We start from the raw sequence: 24,469 nt of genomic DNA on the forward strand, positions 1-24,469 counted from the left end.
TTATTTTCTGTTTTCTTTTCAAAGAGCTGGCAGGTGCGATATTTTCCTCCCAAAGTGACATTCATCCTTCCTGTATCATTGTCGGCTAAAGCTGGAGGACGAGCCTCCGTTCACACAGCCTCTGGCTCTCGGTGGCATGTAGCTCTGTAGATAGAGCCATCCGTCACGCATGGCGGTGCCAGCGAGCGTGGCAATTCTCCAGTCTTTGTGTTTGCCTGTGTGTGTTTGGGAATGTGTTACCTAAATATGCCGGTGTGTTACTTTTGTTGCATTATGTATCCACATACACGTCTGCCCTGATTGCCCGGGTACTCTCCTCACAACATTTTGCTTACTAACACCTTTTTTTGTTTGTGTATGCAAAATGTTTCCATCAGCATGTCTACATATTTATGTGTGCATACATGCCCGAGCTTGCTTTTATGTGCATGTTTACCTCGTCTTTAAGAGAAGGTCTCTGCAGGTGTGTATATGATCTGTTTTGTATTCCTCTGTGCCCTTGCATGTATACAATTGAATGCAACCCTTCATGCATACTAATTTCCATCTGAGCTAGTCCTTGTATGATCTTGACGTGACTTATTTATTTGGTCGTCATAAATTGTGAGTGTGTTTCTACCGCTGTGTGTGTGCGTCTGTGCGTCTTGTCATAGTGCGTGCCTTTATCCATTCTTTTAGGTCGTACTGTAAGGCCCTTTCCCATTTCAAGCCCCAACCGCTCAATGAGAAACAGCATTAAAAGGTTAAGCACATGCAGAGTGTGTTGCCCGCTCTGCCATCTTGACCTTAATGGCTCGTTGAATGAGAATGAAGTCTGCAGGAAGGAAGAACACTAGAAGGAACAACGTTGATTTCACTAACATTGCTTAAACCTGCTGTGAGGTTTTCGAATCGAGAAACTGTCGAGAGGTTATGTCGCAGGTGTCAAAGGGCATTTTCATTCCCTTTCACTCCGTTTGTGGTGCTGATGGAGCTCTGAGACACTAATACATGAACAATGTATAGAAGACATTAAGTTCAGTTGATATAAAATGTGCAATCTACAGGACTTGCAGGTCACAGCTGTAGAAAGCACCTGCCCCAGAGACATGTTAGTGTTCTCCTTTGCCTTATGGTCAGGCATTACTAGCACAGAAGTGGTTTGTATTATACCTGAACGTCTTTGGAAGGCAGAAGTGTTTTGAGCTGTTCCAAATGGCCACACTGGAAGGCAGAGTGAAAGGCCAGTAGTCATAGAGGCAGGGGGTGATTTGATTTTGATATGAGGACAACGGTGCCCATTTTCAGACAGTGTCTTCTGGATTCATAGTCCGCTGAAAGATGTGTCAAGAATGAAAAAAGGCAGTCTGAGAGAAAAGTTCAAACCCTGGTTTATTTCTCACCTGCACACCGCTGTCTGAGCAGACGAGTGTGAAGTGGGTGTGAATGTCAAATTGTCTGTTTCAAAAAGTTCCTCACCTTAGTTACCACCTGATTTATACTTCAGCTGCAGACCCCAGGCCGAAGCCTGATGCACACCTCCTTGAAATGTACAGTAACAGCATGTCACATTGACACGGACTGCAACGACTGTGATTGGTCTGCTTGGTAGCATTGCACAGCGGGGGACACTGGCCTGAGTTCGATGCTCAGATGGTGATTGCCGGCCTCAATGGCAAATTGTGTGTTCATATTTTTCACATCAGTTATTTCAGTAATTGCTGAGCGATGCCGACGCACGAGCGCATTAATATAAATCTTTAGAACAGTATAGGCCACTTACATGGAACTACTCTCCAAAGATCTAAGATGCAGCTTTAATAATAAAGTAATATGTTGCCCAGTTTAACAGACTGGCTGGTTTATTTGTTAGTTACACATTTTAAAAGCTTTACAGATGACTGACTGAATGTAGCGGTACTAATAAGCTGGTCATAGTTCTCAAGGTGTCCTTTTATGTTCATATTTAAGAGAGGATTTATGCAATTGTATAGAATAAGACCGTGCACCTCTGTAATTACCATATTACCAAACACAATTTATTTATCTTCTCCTTCTTATTCATCTGTTCATCTACTAGTTTGTCATTGACACTCCACATAAGGAATTCTGACACATTTGCAAACATAATGACCAAAGCACAGAATATATCATAAATGCCAGCAGTCCTCTGTGCAGCTGGATCAGACCAGTTTCAGACTGGTATAACAGTATTTAAAATGCTTCGTGGTGCCCCAGCTGCAGCTGTAATCACACTATAAGTCCTACAGTGTGTCCGTATCCTTGGCTGCCGCTGCAGAGACTGCTCCTGGAAATGATTCTCCTTGTACTCATGGCAGATCAGTCCCAGTCACTGACCTGAGTAATGGCCATGCTCAGTACTGTATTGTCCTCTGCCGCGTTGCCGTGGTGACAGGAGGAGAGAGTACCGGCATGCCAAAGAAAAGGTTCTGCAGAGAGTTGAGGAGTCACCGAATCTCTGACCTTTCTGTCTGTGAGGCTGACTGCACCGCCATTTATAGACATGGAGACACACAGGTACACGGCCACAGTGACAGGCTGGCGATGAAAGAGGCTGTAGGTTTCATGTTTCTGTGGTGTCGCTCTCTCTGTGTCCCTGGACCAGCTTTTTTTAGTCAATCATAAGATTCTGACATGTTTACTTCAGTAACATCCCTGGTGCTGCTGTGAAAGCTGCACTGGAGCAAACCTACACCCCCAGACCTCTAAATATTACTCTAGCCTCACACTTTTATAACTCTACTCCCACATTTGTGGTCAGTCTTAACCCAACTCTCCTCAGAATACCCAATAAAGGAATGACCTCTGTCCTGCACAGCGGACTGCTGTCATACTGTGTGTCTTCTGACCAGAACTGAAAACTTATATCTCAAGAAACCGCTCACGTATTGTTCTGGTCCAGCTGCCTTCTGACTCTGCTGATTTCTGATGATGCTCTTGACTTGTACCTGCCTGATTTATTTCCTCACTGGTCATGCAGTGGTGGAATCTAAGGAGTACATTTACTCAAGTACTGTGCTTCTTATTTCCTCTTAAATTTAAATTTTAATACTTGAGTCGCACAAAACAAAGAAATAAATTGTACTTTTAACACCACTGTATTTATTTGGCAGGCAGAGATACTAAGCATTTGTGACATTCACAGTAGGACCTGAATGCTGTCAGGTATCACAACAATAATCAGGAGATGCAGCAGTGAGACACTTCTCCATTGATCCCAAGAGAGTGAAAGAAAAGTCAAACTGAATCACATGCTGTGTTCGAAATCGGATACTACATACTACATACTACATACTACATACTACATACTGCATACTGCGTTCGGTGGTAGTATGAAAGACGGAGCTCTTCACATGTATTTGGCAGTATGCTACGCCAGGTGCAAGTTTCCGGTTTTGGAAAGCGGAAGTAAACAAAAATGCGCCAATAGTAAAAAGCTGCTTCTTCAGCTATAGCGCCCCCTTCTGCTCTTCTGCTGCCGTCCGCCATTTCAACTGCCGTTGTGACGTTTCAGCACTTTGCATTATGGGATACAGTCGACGAGGTAGACTGGTCCGATGCATACTGGAGATTTTTTCCGAATCAGTATCACATACTGGTGTTTTTGGCATACTGCACATTTAGCTTTTGTTTGCATACTGCATACTACATTTTGGCCAAATCAGTACGTACGGCTAGTATAGTATGGCATTTCAAACACAGCCTATGTCCGAGAAAGATGGTAAAAAGGAAGGTATGTGTGTTGGCGGGAGAAAAAAGAAAAAAGATCAACAATAATATATGTGCGTGGAACCACAGCACGCAAGAACGGCAGCTCAGAGTCTCCGACTGTTGGTTGATCAGGATAAAGGACGAAGAAATTGACATCACATTGAGTGACAGGAGGGACAGGATAATAAAGTATATATAAAAGTATATATATTTATTGATTTTTTTTTTCACATAAACATTACAAATACACACCATAAAAGGAGAAAAACAAAAGAAACACAAAACACACTAATAAAAACAAATCCAATACATTACACTAGACAAAGACCACACCACTCTGCTCACAATCACCAGCACAGGCAGGAGACAAGTACAAGATAAGTAAAAAGGCAAGGCAAATGGGGCTCAAGCATAACCCCTGGGAATAATATCAGAAGTAACGAGGACCGTGTACAAGAGGAAAGTTTGAAGCGACATTTTTACAGTCTACTGAATGCATTAAATAACACAAACATATACTGATCCAGCTGCGGGCTAGGGCGGCGTTAAACACCAAACCGCAAAGGGGCGTTAGTGTTTCTCCGCAGGTAGAAAAAATCAGTACCTTCACAGCCCTCACGCTGTCTTTAATGTCAAACTCATCACTCACTGTGAACCTTTTCCACGGAAAATGTAAACAAAGGCACTTCAGTCTGCGTGCTTTAGCTTTGAGCCTCACTGTTTTTATACGCTGATTTTTTTGGTCGCCCTCATTTTTGTTTTTCCTTTAAATAAAGCGCTTTAGATAATCAGGCTAAACTGGTGGCTTGTTTACAATCTGTTTGGTAAATCATCTCATTTCCTTGCCAAGTCATGCTTCATTTTAGAGATTGCACCATGTTCCCAGATATCAACTAGAATCTGCAAATAACCATAAAAAGAAGTCCCCGGTTGTTTAATTATCTAGGTCAATATCTCTGTGTTTTCTTCCAGCACTAATGAAGACAAGTAGTGTTCATTCACAGTATCTCTGAGGTCCCTCCTCAGTCCCAATATGTCTGTCACTCTCCTTTATGTACAATCTAATAACATGAAAACATCCGTCCCCTCTTGAAACACAAAATCTCGTCGGTGCTTTTGACAGCCGTGTTTCGTCCTTCTAAACCCTGCGGGCTCTTGTCAGGAAAGCCCCCTTCATTCTCTCCTCTCTGCAGTGTCTCCCTGAGAAAAGAAGTCGTTTTCATCTTTCTGTCTCGACATCCCTGGGTTTAATGTGTAATCCCCGCCTCAGAGGCTGGCTGAGAGACCGAACGAATGCCTGGTCCCCACTGAGGCTGCGGCAGCTGCAACTTTCTCTTTCTGCGCATTAGACTCACAAATCGACTGTTTGACGGTCTCCAAGGCCTCGCGTGGGAGGCAGACGCACAAATGAAGAAAACAGTCAAACACTCAGAAGCACACAATGAAGTATGAGCCCTGCCAGCACACCTGAACATGTTACTGTGCACAGCCAGAGGACAGATCTCAGTACAGTCGCCGTTATGAGATATCTCATGATTTATGAGGATTTTTTCCTCTGAGAGATCTTGTAATAAGACATTTTGTTACAAAGTGAGGGACAGACTTGGGAATGTCTAGACAAAGTGAAAGGCTATTCAGTGATTGTTGTTCTTTAATGCACCGTCTTTCAGCCGTCTGTTTTTCACTGAGAACAATGACATCTCCTGAAAATAGTTCACTTCACCCTGTAGTTACAGCATCTCTTTACTTCTTCTTTCTCATTATTCTTTACTTTAAATGGGGGCAGGAGCGGGGCGCTGGTTTAGCTCAGTTGCTGGAGCAGGCGCCCTATGTATAGAGGCTACAGTCCTCGACGCGCTGATCGCAGGCTCAACTCCCGGTTTGATCATTTTGTGCATGTCATCCCCCACTGTCTACTCCCCATATGTCCTGTCTCTCTTCAGTTTTCCTATCAATAAAGGCAAAACGCTGCAAAACGCCACAAAACATATTCTTTAAAAAGGAAGTGGTCATTGCCTAAATTTCCCACTGAGGGACAAGGCTGCATTACCAACTAGGAAAAGGAAGCACAGCACCGGGGCCACAGACCGTCAGTGTGACAATTTGTGGTGATTCAATCCACTCCAATAAGGTTATGTTTTTTTCTGGGGCCATTTGTTTGTCTGTTTGACTTTGCTAATACCACTGTCTAGATTTTCATGAAACTTGGTGGAATGGTGTAGCATGGGTTGCAGAGACATCCTTTAATACTAATCCTATTAATCGCTGGGTACACGCCTTTCTCAGAAGCTATATCATTGTCAAGCGATAGCTGATGGTTCTGAGATTGCCACAGCAGCAGAACCTTCTGTGCTTTGCCGAAACATAATTAAATATGTTAGAGAGAAAACACAAAAGTACCTCCATGCCCTGTGCAATCGATTTATTTTAAATTAGGCTATAGGAGTCAATCACCTAGTTTGTTTCGGTTTTTGTCCTTTAATTATAAACATTTGCAGTTTAACCCAATGCAGTACTGACTATTTTTGTGAAGTAAAACAGATGCAGATAGGAGCTGTGTGCTAAAAACTGGTTTGTTGCTAATGGTTCAGTATAAGGAGAAAGAGCTGAGTGACAGAAAATGATTTGGTTTATTTTTGATGAAAAATGCTGAATATTTCCAGCTTCTTAAATGTGACGTTTTTCTGCTTTTCTGTATCTTTTTGTCAATATAAACTAAATATATTAGAAGTTTGGGTGGGTTGGTCAGCCTCAATGCTGAGTGTCTGAGATTCAGAACACAAAGACCTTTGACTCATTATTTTAACCGAGTTACTGAAGCTCGTGCTGTTGTTGCACTCTCACCATGCCTTTCAGGCCATTCTCTATAACATGCATTGTTTTCCTACTTGCATTCAGGCCTTTGGTTTGATCTGCTGAGTTTTGGCTCCAATTATGTTTCTCTGTAGCCTCACATGCCAGACAGCCCACTGTTGTGCTGTCAAGTCAAGTAATCCTCTGACTGTCTGACTTTGTCTTTTGCAGAATATGCTGAGAGCATCGGAGATGGGAAGAGTGACGAGTTCAAAGAGACGGAGCGGAAGAGGATCATGGACCTTGTAGACAACTTCTAATCTAGAATATTTTCTCTCTCTCATACGAAAACATGTTCTTACATTTGAGGACATCAAAACTCTCAGATTTGGGACGGATGGTGACTGTGCCCTAAAGCCTGTAACATCATATAGTCAGCGGGCATGTTTACATGCACAGAAGTACTGCGATCAGTAGTCTTCTGAAAACAATTTAGTTTATTTACTCTTGCTAATTTTACTTTGTAAGATCTATGAGATGAAAATGTTAAGTCATCTTATTGGGAATAGTAATTTACATTTAATTGGTATTTTTTGATGATTGAAATCTGATTTATCTTATAAGCACAAACTTTATGTGCCAGAGGTTAAAACTCAAAGATTGCTGTGCATGTAAACCTGCCCACTGTGGAAAGCGTGAGAGTCGAGTTTGGTAGCAGAAAATTGAGACAGAGAAAATGAGATGTACTCAGAGAGACTGTGGATAATTACAGACTTTGCAGACATCTGCAAACTTAATATCTCTCCCCTGGCTCTCCCACTTTACCTGCTTTGTTTGTTTTGGATTTGAGTGTAAAATATTTTCTAATAAAACATTTGGTAATAAAAATCTGATTGCTTGTTTGGTTTGTTTGATTAATGTCAGGGTTTAGTGAGTAAGATTGGCACAGCTTGTTGATAACCGTCTCTGCACATGAATCTCATTATGCCTACTCTTGGTTACTGTTGCACAGAGGCACAGATGGAGACAACACACTTATATCTGCGGCTTCCTTTGCAGAGAGAGAAACCTCACTGGAAGAAAGACCTGCTTCTTTTGTTATTTGTCTGAACCCACCCACTGCTGGATCTCAGCAGCCTCCCGGAGCTCTCAGCCCACTGCTGTTTTTTCTTTGTGACGTTGCGCTCACGTACAGCAGTGTGGAGGTGTATTATGGTAGAGCTGTATTCACAAACCTACTGTATTATTCCCCCTGTACTGTGCACCATTCTTCACTGTATCTTTGCTGTCTTTATGCTCAGGAGCAAAAGAGTGTGTTAGAGAGAAAAGGGATCACTGCAGAGCAAATGGAGGAGGATGTTGTATTGCAGAGCTTATTCACTCTTTTCACTCTGATATGACGTCATTTGTTGTAGCACACAGTAGTGTCAAACATTATACAATATAAAGGAAAAAGTTTAATATATATGTTAGATTTTTTTATGTATTTGTTTTTTTCTACGCCAGCTTCAACATGAAGATGAGGCCCACCCCCTGCTGTCATACATGAGCAGCCACTGGTGCAGCTCTCCATCTCATGCTTGACTGAATAACCCAGAAGTGAAGGCAGTTTGTTTCATTTTTAACCAATGTATGACCTTTCCTGCATGTGAGTTTTTTCATCAGGAAGTTCTGCAGAACTTGGAATAATGTTCTTATGAAACTCTAAATATGTGACTGCACATCATTGAGATTTTCCATTTTTGTTTTTAAAGTTGCCTCTTTCAAATCGTGTGTGTATAATTGTCGAATTGCCGTTACCTTTTTCAGACATCCGTTGAACCAATGACTGTATATAAAGATGGACGGCCCATCTCCATCTGCTCTCATTGTAGGAAAAACTGATGACAAAATAGCCCCCGTTACGGGTGCTGCCATCTTGCAATGGTGACGTCATTTGGCGCCAGAGCTGCGCAGAAGAGATTGGTGGGTGGAGCCGCCGTAGCCACTTCAGCTAACCAAAACACACTTAAATTACTGAAAAAAACAGGAAAGAACCCGCACGCTGGCATGTTTAACAGCAGAACAGCTTCTCTGTGTTGGTCTGAAGCAGACGTTCACAGATATGGGAACTACATTGGCTGTAGTGATTCTTTTAGTTACGTTTCCTCTCGCCGTTCTACTCTGCTAATCCGGAACAGATCGGCTGCAGGAGCCGGATTTGTCAACAGAGCTGTCAATCGTCCTTTTGACAGCATCAAATAACTAATTAAAACTCTTGGACATAAATCAACATGATAAGAACTAACTATAATGACAGAAACCATGTTTGAGAAAAATGCATTTGGCGTGTATTTTGATTTTATAGTTTGATTCATGTCCCATCTGTTAACATGAAGAGGCGGCTTTATGACCTATACTGCAGCCAGTCAGCAGGGGGCAATAGAAATGTTTTCACTCCACTTTTAGGGAGCTGTCATGTCGTCCATCTTTTTATACAGTCTATGGGTTGAACCTGACATTTGAAAACAATAAAATAGGACTTGCAATGACTTTTTTTAGTGTGTACATGTAAACGCTAAAATGACACCCTTTAGCAGAAAGCTCTTAATTACCCCACCGTCTATTTGTATAGGTGTTTTGTCTATAGTGTATCCATGTATTATTAATCACTTAATGCACCGGGCCCTCATCAGATCGCTGACCACTTCACCTGCAGGAAGCAGTGATAGGTGGGAACAGGGGGCCACTCACTGACAGCTGCCACATCTGTTGCCTTTCCTGCGTATCTTTACAAACGATAATACAGCTCAGTAACAAGATGGGTAGAACGGCAGGGCGTCGTTTGCATATTGTATTGGCAGCGGAGGCCCGGCCCCATGCATCTCTTATCAGTGATTATGACTGCGGCGTGTTTAACAGCGGTTGTACAGCAATTTCACAGCCGAGGGGAAAGAGAATAATTGTATTTTCCGAATGACTGAGTGCAAACACTGCACCGCTGTGCTTTTGGGCTCCTCTCTTTTTAGAAGGGACTGAGAGAAGAAGGTATTCTGCCATTGAGAGTGAGCTCAGGGACATAAGTGTAACACAGGGGCATTGCAACGTAACGTTTTGGTGTATGACAGCATTACATTCCATCTATGGCATGGCTCTATGAATGGCAATTTCAGTTTGTAAGTCTGTCATCCCTCTGGTCAGACTGACCATATTGGATGTATTACCATGAAATGTGGTAAAGACATTCATGTCGCCAGGATGAAATGTAACAACTTTGATTTTCCCTTAAAGTTGTAATCTCAAAGATCTCAGTTTCATTCTCTTTGGCGGCACCTATGGCAATAAACGGTAATTGCAGGAGCACAGTTCCCAGATATACAGACAGTGCTGCATGTGTGACGTCCACGGTTGGTTCCGGTTGTAACTCTTGATTTTCCTGGCTGACGGTCGCTTTCCTTTTTAGACTGTTTGCCTTCATCTGAGCGTCAAGCTTGTTTCTTTTTCTTTGGATTTTCACTTATTGTTGAAGTTGTATCTGTAGTCATCGACCTTTTCTTTGTTTGTTCAGCCATAGTAGATTACTGTTTACTCGCAACACTTGCAGAGACCAGAAAAGCAGCCGCTTGGCTCCGCCTACCCTCTCTGGCAGACCAACCACTGCTGGCTGATGGAAAACGTGTCACTAACTGGGCGCCGCTTGTGACTTATTCCACGAATGTCGCCACAGACACCCAGTCTGCAATACTGCAAATGCACAGACTATCATCAGTGGGCCATAGGCTCAATCACCATTGTGTTACCTCATTTGGCGATAGATAGTGACTTAACAGACATTTATTTAAATGAAAATCTTCAAGATTATTACTTTAAGTCTTCATCCAGTCAGAATTACAATACACTAATATCTTATTAGCCTCAGTGTTAGGCTACTTTGTGTTTAGCCCTGATAAATGAAGCAAATGTTTTCTGGCCCAGCGAGAGACACTGGAGTGAGATACTACAGTTTTCGCTGCAGGCAATAGCTCAGAACGGTACAGAATCCGAAACACGACGAGAATATACCGGTGGATCGTCTAAAAAATCTCTGGGTCTGCAGTCTACATTTCAAACCTGACGATTTTGAACGAGACATGACATTGGAGGCGGGCGTCCTGGATTGAGGAACTGTAGTTTAGCAAGCTCCCTGGCCTCCACCAGATGACACATTTCACATAGTCTGGCGGAGCTTTTCCATTGGAGAAGCGGATAGCGTCCTCCAAAGGCACAGAGCGACATTGCATTTTTTTCCTACAATAATGGCATAAGCACCCCATAATAGCATGATAGGACTGAGGCTGAAAATCAGCAAACTGGCTCCCTTAAGTGGAGCAGTACAGTAGGCCTATACAGACAAGCAATAGAAAATAAAAGTGCATGGTTTGACACAGCTAATATGATAGCATCCTCTAATTTAGATCTCTGTTCACTAAAAGGGCAGTTGGGACAGTCTGCAATTTGTCAAGCTCACCAAACTGGATTCCTCATAGCTGCTTCCGTTGCAATAAAATAATTTTCTTCCAAACTTTGCTGTTGTGGACTTTAACGTCCTCAGTGACACAGACCTAATACTAGTAATAAAATCTTATAGCAAAACAATAAACCTCAGGAAAGGGAAGTCAGAGAGGCTTTCCCCACCAGGACAGCTAAAAGCAGCATGATGAGGAGGAAAGGTGGCACCCACCTGTGTCCACTGCCAGATGAGATCACTGTATGTGACAGGTGTCTGTGCTTAACCCGACCAGCAGACTTGGAGCTGACATATTCAGTCATACAAACAGCAGACAGTCAGTGTAATGATGCTGACAGGGTAAGAGGAGGCCTGTTCCTATTCTAATGGCTTCAGGAAAAGACAGTGGGTGACCTGAATTGGTCCAATGACGGCAACATTTGACAGGATTTTAATTTTAAGATTTTTAAATTGCATCAGGAAGTTGTGATGGGAGGAAAACAGCTTGCTGCTTATTTCTTTGTTTGGTGCTGCTGTGGTATCTCCTGGAATGATGAAATCTAAATGTCATGGTCGGCTGGTCGCTGCCTACGTAGGAAGAGTCACCTTAATAATATCATTATCACTTCTACTCCGTTACAATTCTATCAGCATCAGCTGCAACGCTGCTCAGACAGCTGTAAACAAACAGTCTTATGGCAAATCAACAATATGTTTTCTCTTTGATTTCATACCAAGGATGTGATCAGTACTGTATAAACCATACTTCTGAACTTAGTCCAAAAGGCAATGTATAAACCATAATGACTAAACATTACTGGATATACTGTTAGGCACATCCATTACCCTTTTTTGCAAATACATTGATTAAACCTACATAATCAGCTGATTAGACTGTTTTAAGCCTTAAAAATTACTATACAGCCCTCATCTTATGAGAATATATTTGAATGATATCTGTCTGAACACAGATTAGTGGCCATCCGCCTGCCATCCGCAAACTCAAGCCTCTTTCTGCTGCCCCCCACCTCCTGCTGCTGCTTCTCTGCAAAAGCATAATACAACCCATTCACCTGTACTGCTCCATCTGTGTCTTTAGCATGTTAACTGTCGCTAATAAGAACACCCTACCCCCAACCCTTCAGACCTCAACAGCAAAAGCATCACACACAGAGCATTGCACACGACCCCGAACACCCCCTCAATTCATCCTTCACACTGCTTCCATCACGTGGCCTGTAAAAAGGGCTCGCTATGACAGGAGTGTTGTTCCCTCCGCCGTAGCATCTTTAAACGAAACACCCGGTAACTGAAGGGAGGGACAATGTTATGTGTGTATGTGTCATGTAATTATGTTATGTTCCTTTTGTACGTGGTATTTATATAACCTATGTGTCTGAGATGCACTGTACAGACCATGGCAACAAATTTCCTGGAAAGGACAATAAAGAATCTAATCTAATCCAAATAAGGTGCATTCAAAAAAAGGGGGAACGTGAAGACCAATTTAGGATGTTAGAGAAGAAAAATGTGATAAAATAAGCGGCTGGTACCACCCAAGCTTTTATGTGTCTTACAGACCAAAACTAGCATGCATGATGTCAAACTGTGCGAACAGAAACATGCAGACTTAGACTAAAATTTATATTCAAAAATATCTCCAAATTTTGTTTCCTGAATTATTTCTGAACTGGTTTTCCATCCACTGTTTTCATCCTCACTCCATCAGCATGTATAGCACTACATCGACTGTATGCTGATGGGATGAGTCATGATTGACTTTATATAGCAAGATAAAACCTATTCCTGTATATAGATATTGTGAGAGTTCAAATCTCTAATGAATTTTCCTTTATTCTTCAACATCAACCTCACCTTGCAGCTTTACAATTGCACTAGTTCACAAACATAAAGCTGCCATTAGTCAAACTCATGGGCCCAAAACAAAGCTGCTAATTGCTGCCGTAGTCCAACTGTGGGGCTGCAGCAGCACACTGCCTGAGTTCAGCTGCTGTTAAGTTATCTCCTCTAAATTGGCCACTCTCACTCCTTACATGAGGGGCAATGCCAAAACACATTACTGTTTTACTGGGACATAGAAAAATAAATAACTGAGGCACATGCCCCTCTAATGATGCTGCTGATGTTAACTGACCACCAGTTGGTGATCACCATAACAGCACCACATCCCACTAAAGTACTACTGTCTGCTTTTAATTCAATATGTTGCTTTTAAATTTTTCTATTGTTGTTACTGTTGTGTAAAGTTGTAGGAACAGTTGTACTGTATTCTTTTTCATCCTTTTATGGATAGATGTGTTTTGGACTGAAGAAAGCACAAGCAATGACCGGAATAATGGCTTTTATTGAAAGGGTAATTGGAGTCAGGTAATCCAATCAACGTGTTGACATTCAGATATGGGTTACAGCTGGGTCTCTGGATCTGATTTTCAGAAAAGGTTTGGTTACAAAGCAGGCTTGCACTTCAAATCAAAGGTCCAGTAAGGTGAAACATGCCTCTAAAAGAATTTAGGGCGCAAAAAATGGTGAAGATCAGTGCGGTATATATATGGAGGGCATTCCAAAGGACTCTTCATGACAGTGATCGTGACTGATTATAGATCTGCAGACTTCAAGTGTCCACAAATAACTATAATGAAAAAATAACAAGAGCGGTGTTAATGGACAGGAAGCTTTCAAGCAGAATTACAGTTGCAAACTCCTGCCTGTCTTAAGTTTTCTAATGGGCAAAATACTGTCAACCAGTAACACTAAACATGCAGGCTTTCTTTAGTTTGTCACATTGTCACTTCATGTTGCAATAACATTAAGCCTCTATTTATGTTTTCTTTAATTCTCCATGCTTCTCTCTGTGTCGGACCAACTGTAACGCCCCAGAGGATAAATGAAGTATTTCTGATTCTGATGTGTTACATTAATGCACACTGGATTATTTTCTCTGTACATTGGACATTATCTCTGGATTTCATACTGTAAAGTTTTGCACACTCCTTCCTGGATCAACTTTACAGCTCTTACATAAAACTCTAAAAAGAAGTATATATTTCAGTTTTTGTATTATATTTTTTATAGTTATTTTCTTTGATAACCTTTACAGTAGAAATGCTGCTGTTTAATTGCTTTCTATCTGTATTCTTTCTTCGTTTCTATGCATGAAACACCAACACAAAGTCCGTGCATGTGTTCACCTTCACTCAACCCAAGTCTGATCTGAAGAAAAATTAACTCTGCATGAAAACCTGAAGCAGGTTTCAAAGCCACAATGTTTGCTGTCTTTGTGTCTGAATATCTTGCAGTTAAAGACACAATGAGTGGTAACATATACATTTCACAGTGCTCCCGTATGTAAAGCAAAGGCCTGTTCATTTTGTGATGATGACTTTTAAAACAGAAAAAAAGGGCATCGACAGGATATCTTAATTCTTTAAATCCGACCTTACTGCATAATTATGTGAATCCTGTCCACACAAATGAAAATGATGAATGATATCTTTCTTTTGTTTTTAAAAAACTGTTTGAAACACACAGCCAACATATTTTAGACTAACAAGTCTATGTAGACAGACATAAAAAAAACAAACCTATCTTCATTCAATGTCCTATATGGAGAATCGTATTTATTGTTAGTCTATGTAAAGGCCTCATTTGAAAGCATTTAATGCTTAAATCCAGTCAGCAAAGATGTTAAAATAAAAAGCTTTGTCCGGGTTGTTTCCTTGAAAAATGGGTCACATTATATTGTCATACCCAATAAGGTAGACAAAATACTCCTGGCGATTTGTTGCCCTGTTGTGGAGAAATATTTAAGATCAATGAAGATAATAGAAGCACTTACTACTTTCCATAAAGCCCAATAGCCCGTATCATAGTGCAGCTTGTCTTTGGAAATTCTATCTTTTACTGATCAATATGTTACACACTGAGGGTGCATTTCAGCACCATGGACAGCAACACACCGAAGCTGCAGTGTGCTGCTCTTTCCTGACACTTGCCTTGTGGGAAAACAATCACTGCAAGTCCACACAGGCAGGGGCAGAGCTTTATTAAGGTCAATCTTATTCGTAAAGACTGACTGAATGTGATTTGTTTAGATTGTATCGATTTTAGAGATCAGACAACTCAACTACTGTCATCAACATCAGTTTGTAAGGCTGCACGATCCTGACTGTTAGACTGAACCCCGCCCCCTTCCAACAGTGACAGAGCGATTAAAAGGAAGAAAAACTTAGATCACTACTGTAAGGAACGTAAACTGTTGTGTGGCAGAACATTCTGTGTTTATTCAAGATCCCAATGCTGATAGGAAAAAAACTAAGAAAAAGTTTTCAAGTCCGTTAAACACAAGAAAGAAGGTAATTGGCTCTATTCAACGCTTGGGTGTTTGGATGATTATCCGTTTAACATTCAGTTAAAATTAATTAAGCAAAGACAAATAATAATAACCTGTTGGGGCTGTGAACCTTTAATGGTGTCGTAAAAGCGCATTTCATTGGTGAAAAATTAAACGTCGTAAAGTTTAATGTTACTGATTGTATTTAAAATATCGTTCCTCTCATTGCTGATATTCCCAAACGGAAGCCGCGGCACCTCCCATTTGGGAGAAGTCCCTCCGCCGCATGTAGAGCCGACTGAGCGGAAGCAGAGCTTCAGTCAGTCTGCTGGCACAGAGGGAGGCTGCAGCCACTTCTCCGTCTCTTTATTACTCACAAGTAGCCTATCACACTCGCTTGCTCACCGGAACAAGTCACCTGGATTTTGCGAAAAAAGAAGAAGTAAAAGAAAGAAAAGAGACAACCTTTTCCGAGTAGCACTTCTCCACCCGATGTGAAAAAGGAGCGCAGATAAAAGAGAAGAGAAATGGGAGCGTTCAGGGTGCTGCTGGGGAGTTTACATTACGTGGGACTCTACCTGCAACTTAGTGTCTGCACGAGGCAAGCTGGACACGGCGAGATAGAGAACCACATCTCTGGGAACGGTAGGTGTGAGACCCGCTGCAGATTTCCCTTCAGTTCGTTTTCATTCATGAGAGGACATGAGAGGAGGCAGTGTGCTGAGAGGTGATGCCATCTGCTCACATGCAGAGGAGGAATTAAACAAAGAGCAGCACACAGGCTGAGGGGCTGAGGCTGATAAACTCATGCAAATGTGTGTTATCTTTGTTTTTGTTAGTATCCAAAGAGCTCGTTGCTTCTTGCTATTACGTGATAAAGAGTTCATGTTAGTGCAGAGAATGTATTAACCTGTCTCTCAGTCAGAGCATATCCATCCATCATATTAGATCAACAAGGTCTGCAGTGTTATTTAAATCTGTATGTTCAGACTGTTTGCAGGCTCATTAACGAGAGGAAGGATCCTCTGATTTAATTGCTGGTTTAACAGTCTGGGATGTTGATCCTGCGCTCATGACTGACAGGATTTTGTTTTCTCTGAGAGCTGCAGCCCCCGATTCTTCCTCCTCTCCTGATCAGTGGATGATTCATGCAGGGGGGAAGCAGAGCTGATGTCAGCTGATGGATGGAAGTTAATTCTTTCTTTAAGTTTCGCCATGAAATCTATACTAAACATCCTCCCCTCCTCTTTTCTGAGCAGGAACTTCCCTAAATGGCCTGCAGTGTTTACACTTTGGTACGTCATACAGGCTGACACACGAACACTGTGTGACGGGTTTGTGTTGGTAACTTTGGTTCAGCCTGCCCATCTCCACAGGTGTCAGTCACTCTGTTGGCTCAGCAGATGCTCCGGCAGCTCGATGTGTTTGTGTTGGTTGAAAACTAAAGTAAGGAGGAGACAGAGAGTGAGAGGAGGTGATAGCCAGCAAGTCTAAGTGTCTCAATGCCATTGAGGCACTGAGTCGTACAGTCGGTCCATTACTAACTTTTCTTACTTCTGTACTCGTGCTCTATTGTCCGGTGCTCCAGGACAGTTTAAGCTGGGACTCAGGCGCCCCATGACTCAGTTTGCAACACGCAAAGAAGCTGCACTATGCAACATTTTTCTCTTGAAATAGACCAGAAATGCATCAAATTTCAAAGGTGTTAAACTTAGATAAGATTCCTCTAACTGAGACATCGTTCACTTAAAAAAAATAACCTTGTCAGGTATGATCATGTATGCACCAAAGAAAAAGTAATTACAAAATAAGTTAAGAAGCATGAGTGTTATGCGTAACACCACTTTTGTTCAAATACTAAAAAATAGTACCAAATAAATACTAAAAGAGTCTAATCCAATCATTTCAGTCCCCTAAAACTGGTTGAAACATGTTTTTTACACATTGCATTCACAAGTGTAGTCTGCATAATCTGGCACACCTTATTTTTATCAGCTGCTTGATCCAAATACTGATTCAAACCCTGATGAACTAGCTGATACGCTTTATTATTGATATGATGTAAATAAAGCAGTGAGAATGCGACTTCATGTGATAAGCTAGAGAGTAGGTGTCTAAGTTATTTTCCAGTGATGTTACAGAGTGATGCGTTTTGAATACAGGTACTAGCATGTTTTATGTTGCACACAAAAGTAGAGTTGATTGACGACCGGTGCCACTTGTGATTTGTTTCACTTTGACCGGTAAAAGAGCCGACAGACGTTGTGGATCCATGTCATTTTTCATCCGGGATTGCAGCAGAGTGTCACTCACCAGTGCGACCAAGTCATTTTACACCTGCACTCGCAGATTATGGGAAACTCTTGCAGTAAAGTTTAGTAGAGGAAGGAAGGATTTTAACACAGTCCATGATGTGACCACTTTTAACCTGGTGTTTACAGACAGCTGATGTTTCTGGGTCCAGTGTTTTTTCAGCCAGACTGGAACGATGTTCACATAGTCTGTAAATGAGTGGCTCTGGGCTCTGGGCCTGCTTTGCCCTCAACTATGCCATGTTCCGTGTTAAAAAAAAAAGATGTCATGTTAAAGGATTTCTCTTCATTAAGGTTTCATATTTCTCCTTTTTGCTGCTATTTGGTGCAATATGATAATATCTCATGGCAGAATGGTGCATCCATAATATAATGCATCAGAATCTGTTTTCAGTCTGAATAATGTGCTCGTGGGAAGACATATTTTCAAACAGTGAGTGTGTGGCATTTTTATGGAAATGATTGTGTGCAGATACACTTGTTTTTTTGTTCTGTCCTGAGGGGAGAATGAAAGAGAAGAGGAGGGCAACAATAGATCGAACACTCTTGCAGATGCAGGTGCATAACAATTTCTAGAATTAAATATGAAATGCCCTTGCAATGTTATCATTATTAAAATATTCAGAACACATTGCATACAATACTTAGGCAGACTACAGTACTCAGTACTTCAGTACAGTCTAATAATATTGCCGGAGGCTGGAGGAATTGTAGGTATGATGATCTGAGGGAAGGGAAGTGGACGAAGATAAACTGAACTCACTTTTTATTTGCTTTTAACACATTTGACCACTTTTTAAAGTGACACCCATGATAATGAGGTGAATTTACAGATTGTGCTACACATGAAGTAAAGGATGACTAACTGAGTACAACCGAGGAGCCTTTATTTGCTTTTCTGAGAATATAGATATACTCTAAGTTTGGCCTGTGTTGAAGATTCTTGAGACCTGTGGGGGTCATAATTTGTCCTCCCTTTCCTTCCCTGGCACTCTGCCAGCTGGAACAGTGAGGAAAAAGAAAAGGAAGAAAGAAAACTGAAGGAAGGACGATTTGGTTTGCCCAATTTTCATACTGTTCTGGTCTAAATCTGCCCTGACGGAGCTTCGGTCATTGATGCTTTTCAATTAACTCCTAATTAGGGCATGGTTATCCAGCAAGGCAATTATCCCGGCCAATCAATTGCCTTAAACAATCAGTGAAGGGTAAATGAGCTGTTAGCCAATAAGATGCTAAAACTTTGCAAAGTGAAACAGATTGTTATGAGACGGCTGCAGAAAAAAGTTGTTCACCTCAGGCTGCCTTCTTGCTCGAGCTTGCAGTCAAGTCAAGATTTCACCTTACCATTCCGATACCTCCTGGCGATTCTGGCTTGGACATAAAAGGCCGAATAACCGATCTTAGAGCAGCCATGTTTTCTACAACTTTGGAGTGACAGTGCAGTGCGGCCGCCCCCCCATGTGGGATCGCACACTTGAGGGAGGGGCTACACGGCTCCTCCAAATACTGTCAGTCAATCACGGCTAAGGTCTGACCTTTGAATAGTAAAACAGCCTGTTGGTTTCAGGAGGAAGGAGAGGCTGCGAAAATTAATGACATTAAAATATGTATACAATTTATAAAACGAAACAAACTTTACCAACGTGATTCAAAAACACATTCGAATAATAGAAAATTGATTGCATAGCTAAAATATGTCCCAATTTTAATGACTAAGCTGCAAATTATTTACGATTAATCGTCTATAAAATGTCAGAAAAATCCTCATCACAACTCCTGAGTGACATCTCCAAAATACACAAATACACAGTTTTAATATAAAATGACAAAATGCAGCAAATGCTCACATTAAAGGGGCTGAAACCATAAAACGTTTGCCTTATTTTGCTTGAAAAATCACCGAAACAATTAATTGATTATCAAAATATTTAGCAATTACATTTCATTTGATCAATTCATCGTTGCAGCTCTGCCTTGAACAACAAGCATCACTGCTTCATCAGAATACATATATGAAAAGGTTTCCCCCTGCATTGTAAGGTGACAAAAATGTATTTCTGCCTCTATTGAAGAAGACATTCGTGCCTGTAAGCCTCCACTCAGGGCCGGTCTTATATCTTCACCCTTTTCTGACCTCCATCGCCAGAGAAACCGGCTGCATTCAGACTCCCATTATTAGATTGGATTTGAACCATTTTTCTCCAATTCAACAGGTGAATCATTTACCATTCAGTGAAGACAGAAGCCTTTATTGCTGCTGCAGCCCCTTTAAAAGGCTTCAGGCATGGCTGCTCCTCCACTCTCTCAGTGTTTGAGCGGAATAGTGGAAGGATGAACGAGGGTAAACCCAGGTCTGGCACGGCTGCAATCACAGCCTGCGATGGCTCAGCCTCCTTTACAACGCCGTCTTTTCCTCCTTAAATGCTTTTTTCTAACGAGGGCTGTGTTGTGTGATGAATTTAGTTTGGAGCAGAGAGAATTAGGACTTCCTCTGAAAGCAAACTGGAGCACAGAGGCAATGACATCACACTACTGTTAGACTATTAAATATTCAACAGTAGCTGATGCAGTATCACTGGCAAACATTCAGCAGCAGCTTGTGGGGTTTACTCGTGTGTTGTGCAGAATCAGACGCCAAATGTCCCTGTCTGCACCTCGCCTCACACTCACTAACCGTTCACTTCTGATGGTGATGTTTTGACAATTGACATGACAACGGGATTCCTTACATCTTCACACCAGTGAGCATAGAGGAACTGTCACAAAAACTCACTGAACATTTTTTCAGTGCTGCTAAAAGTATTTTGTCACGACAGTCCAGAGCAGCTTATTTGGGCCCAGATCCAAGTAGCAATGATTAGATGAAACATATTGTTATTACATGAGCAGCTGCTGAATCTCCTCAGAGAGATTGTGTAAACATGTTCAGATAAACTAAAGATAATTTGATTTTTACAATTAATTTTTTTAGAATAGAAAAAGAGCCTAAACATATGTGTTGGAGCTTATGTGTCAATATTTGTAGAAGTTGTGAATAAATCAGTCCTCCTATCAGAATACAACACTTGCTCTGTAGTTACCATAGCAAACATACCAACATCATTTTAATTTCGTAGGAACCGTAGCCCACATTAGAGGTGATTCAGTTGGCTGCTGCTGCTTCTCTACAGGATATTTTTTTTGCTGCTGAAAGATTTTATTCATAATTATTGCAGTGAAACACCAGTCATGTTCATAAACGTCTATTTTTAACACCAAACATGTTTCGTTTTGTATCCCGTCACCAGAGGAGCAACCAAACAGTAATGACTGACTCCCAGCCAAGACATAGCCTGGCACACAACCTACCCTCCCTCGCCTGTAGTTTCATATAAAGCATGGTTTAGATCTTCTTAACTAACTGATTAATGGAATAATGACACTTTTGTCCAAAGCGACATACATCTGAGAGTTAATGCAACACAAGCAAACCTTCCTATCTTTCAGATCAGAGCTTGTTCTTCTGGCAGTTTTAGATTCAAGCTCTCTTATAGCTTTGGGTTTTTAGTGAAAATCCCACCCCTGTTTGATTTCACAACAGCAAGCAACAGAGGGTGTGACTGTCGTCGGCTGACCTCACCTGTCGATGCTCAGAGAGTGAAACTCGAGTGTTGAGCCGTAACAAAGCCTGACAACGACTACTTCCAATATCAATTCAAAGCAGTTTTGTCGTACCTAAGCTGACTGCAGAAACCTTCCTACCTTCAAGATCAGAGCTTGTTGTTATCGTCAGACAAAATGTTGAGTTAGCTGCCCAAGCTTCTGTCTTGACTGAAAATAAGGATGTGCTGACTTTCTCAGTACTTAACCATGAGATTGTTGTTTGACCAGACACGTAACAACACATGAAACCCACTGGCCCCTTAGTGTGAGGTCCTGCGCATTTTACGCCCAACCATCCAATCCAACCAATGTTACACACCTACGTTACCACACATCTGTGTATAAGATGGATGAACACAAAAACATTGCAGACTAGGGGTGGGAATCACAGGGTACATGATACGCCATGATAACGATAATATCACAATACAGCCAATATCTGATTAACTTCTTCTATCAATTAATTTCCGTTCACGTTATCCTCATTCATGTCATTAGCGCCACCGCGAGGAGTCACTAAGTAGTGACATGGAGAGTCAAAATCGCAGGGATATCTGTTTAGAGCGTCAAATTCATGTATATTGGCATTCATGATATTGCCTATCGATAATCGTATTGCAATTGTCAGGATGACGATATATTGCCGTATTGATAATTTGTCCCACCCCTGTTGAAGATTGTAGGCCTGTACTGATATCACCACAACATTATGGATTACTTCTTGTGTGATTTTACCTCATGTTTAACCACTAACTGTTAGCCTAGCTACCATAAAATACAAGCTATACTGTAACTCCCATTAACTTTCACTGGGACTTATGGAGTCAGAAGTAGCATCTGTGAATTTCTTGGAAAATGTTGGATGTAAAAGAGGCTTGCTGATCACAAAGGACTTTGACCCCAGCCAACAGCTAGGCAGTTAGGTTAGCTAGCGTCTGATTGCTGGGGTAAAATGTTGATTGTAGAAAACTGTAGAAATATTCGCCATTACTTTTTAGATTATTAGAGATGTTTTTCTCCTTTGCTGGCTGACAAGCTGATAAATGTTATATCTTCCTGAAGTAATCACTGAAGTTCTAACACAAGTTTTGAAGTAGCGATACTTTTAAAAATTGACATCAGTTTTGCTGGCTGTTTTAAGATAAGAAAATTCTGTGTGTAACAATTAATCCAAATTAATGAGCAATTTTGACGATCATTTGTTTCCTAAAAGCCAATTAGTAAGCAAAGCACTGACTGTTGGACTAAATAACAAACATTTCCTCTATTTACAGGCAATTAAGAGTCCGTCAGTATCCCTGTGTATGTAGATTTACTTCCCAGTAGGTGATGTGATGCAGTCGGGGTCTCTTTCTTTCTCTGTGTCTGTCTACCACTCAGTAAAAAAAAACCACAGAGACATAATGTGGAAGAAGGAAAGTGTCAGAACAAACTGGAGGGATGGGTGAGGGAGCAGAAAGAGAGGGACAGGCTGACAGCTTTAGAGCTTGTTGGCAACCAGCAGTGGGTAGCGCTGTTGTATTTGGGTCCTGACCTCAGTATAAACACCTCAGCGAGAAGACAAGTGCTGGAGGGCAGTGTGCGATAAACTACAGGGAGGAGAGAAATTATTACTGTAGCTGCACCTCGCCTCTTTGAAGCACACAGCTCGGTTGTCTCAGGACTTTAATATCTATCTTGTATGTGTCTCCAGACTTTGTCTACACGTCCTTTTATGAGCAAAGTGTACTCAAAGTAATAATCCATGACAGTTTCATATTAGTAGGTGTGGATTTTGCTGCTTTTCAAAAATGACACAATATAACAGATGTTCAAGTTAAATCTACTTCTCACACAATACTTTGTTCACCTTCAAATTAATATCAGTCAAATATTGCTGAGGCTGAAAATGATACGTAACGTGTGTAGCGGCTCAAAGGACTAATAATTAATAACTGATTAATATCAAATTATGTAACAATAATCCATAACTCAAAGTTTTGCATCATTATTGCAGACATCGGTGTAAAAGCTGAAGGAGAGTGAGGGCATTCATCTTTTCGGCTCCTAGAAACGATTAGTTCTTAAATAACAGAATTTAGGTTTACCTTAAATTCAATGTTGGACGCCACCCAAATTTGACAAAACATGGAAAACTTATAATTAGTTATTCATTAATTTAGGTTTGTGATCTCAGGGTTGCTACGAGGTTCTTGGCCATGGTGTACAGTGACTTTACCATATCATCCACACACAAATCACAGAATCAAGATCTTTATAAATGAGATATTTATTAAACTACTGACTACATGACTAAACTACTAAATAGAAAATACATGAATGAATGAGGAATAAATGAGTGAGCACAATTAATAGGTTGCACAATGAACAATCTCTAAATATGATTGACATTAAGTCAAGTCAAATCAGTGACCGTATCTTTGGAGGGTTATCAACTGATTGAATGTATAAAACACCATTCGGCAGAGTTTGAGGAGCATCATGGAAGACTGTGAAGCAATTTAATATTAGGTTTAACTGTAATTTTGATTAAGGAGCCATAAATTAGCTGGCTTCACTTGTTGTTATTGACCCAGAGGTCATGTGAACAGGAAGAAAAAGATTCCATTTTTGTTAAGGAGTTAACGATTTTAATTCTTCATCATCGGATCATCCGCTACACACTTTTTATTCAGTCACGTGTGAGACTGATCATCAATGAGGTCAGGTTCGATCAACGTGACCTGATTTCTGTTATCCCTCAAACTTTGAGCCTAATCAATAATTTTCATAGTTCATGAACAGACAGTATTTGGGTTTATTAAATAATGAATTCAGATCAGATTATCAGTAATCAAAAATGTAAATAATGAATAAATAATATAAAAGCATAGTGCTAGTAGGTGTCTGTATGGCTCTCAGCAGCAGGAACACAGACAGCAGCCTGTTCTTCATGTGCAGGTGTTTGTTAAACAGGTAACAGGATACAGAGAGAAAACACTGTTACTGTGTGTTTTATTAGTATTAATACAGAGCACATGTGTGCAGACACAAACAGCTGTTAAAGCAGACTGACAGCTGATCCAGCGGTCATCACAAAAGGACGTCGCTGCACGTGACGCTTCATCGGAAAGGACGTCTCATGTCTCTTATAAAACCTTCCCTTGTTTCCTCGCTCCTCTCCTGGTTTCCTCGCGTCTCTCCGTGCATCTCTGG

At 41.1% G+C, this 24,469-nt stretch overlaps 2 protein-coding genes across 2 annotated transcripts in view; both read left to right on the forward strand.

Moving 5' to 3' along the window:
- ctnnbl1 (catenin, beta like 1) overlaps positions 1-7,360 on the forward strand; it is a 54,443-nt gene extending 47,083 nt beyond the window's left edge. Inside the window, exon 16 of the mRNA XM_069660436.1 lies at positions 6,736-7,360. Coding sequence (XP_069516537.1) covers positions 6,736-6,824 — 89 coding nt within the window. The 3' untranslated portion in view covers positions 6,825-7,360. The remainder of the gene's footprint in view (positions 1-6,735) is intronic.
- Positions 7,361-15,667: 8,307 nt separating this feature from the next.
- Positions 15,668-24,469, forward strand: part of vstm2l (V-set and transmembrane domain containing 2 like) — a 67,311-nt gene continuing 58,509 nt past the window's right edge. The window contains exon 1 of the mRNA XM_069660207.1: positions 15,668-15,965. Coding sequence (XP_069516308.1) covers positions 15,848-15,965 — 118 coding nt within the window. The 5' untranslated portion in view covers positions 15,668-15,847. The remainder of the gene's footprint in view (positions 15,966-24,469) is intronic.

Source organism: Semicossyphus pulcher, unplaced genomic scaffold (genome assembly GCF_022749685.1).
Source record: "Semicossyphus pulcher isolate SPU_LCO1_2020_fin unplaced genomic scaffold, fSemPul1.0.p SCAF_13, whole genome shotgun sequence".
NCBI lineage: Eukaryota > Metazoa > Chordata > Actinopteri > Labriformes > Labridae > Semicossyphus > Semicossyphus pulcher.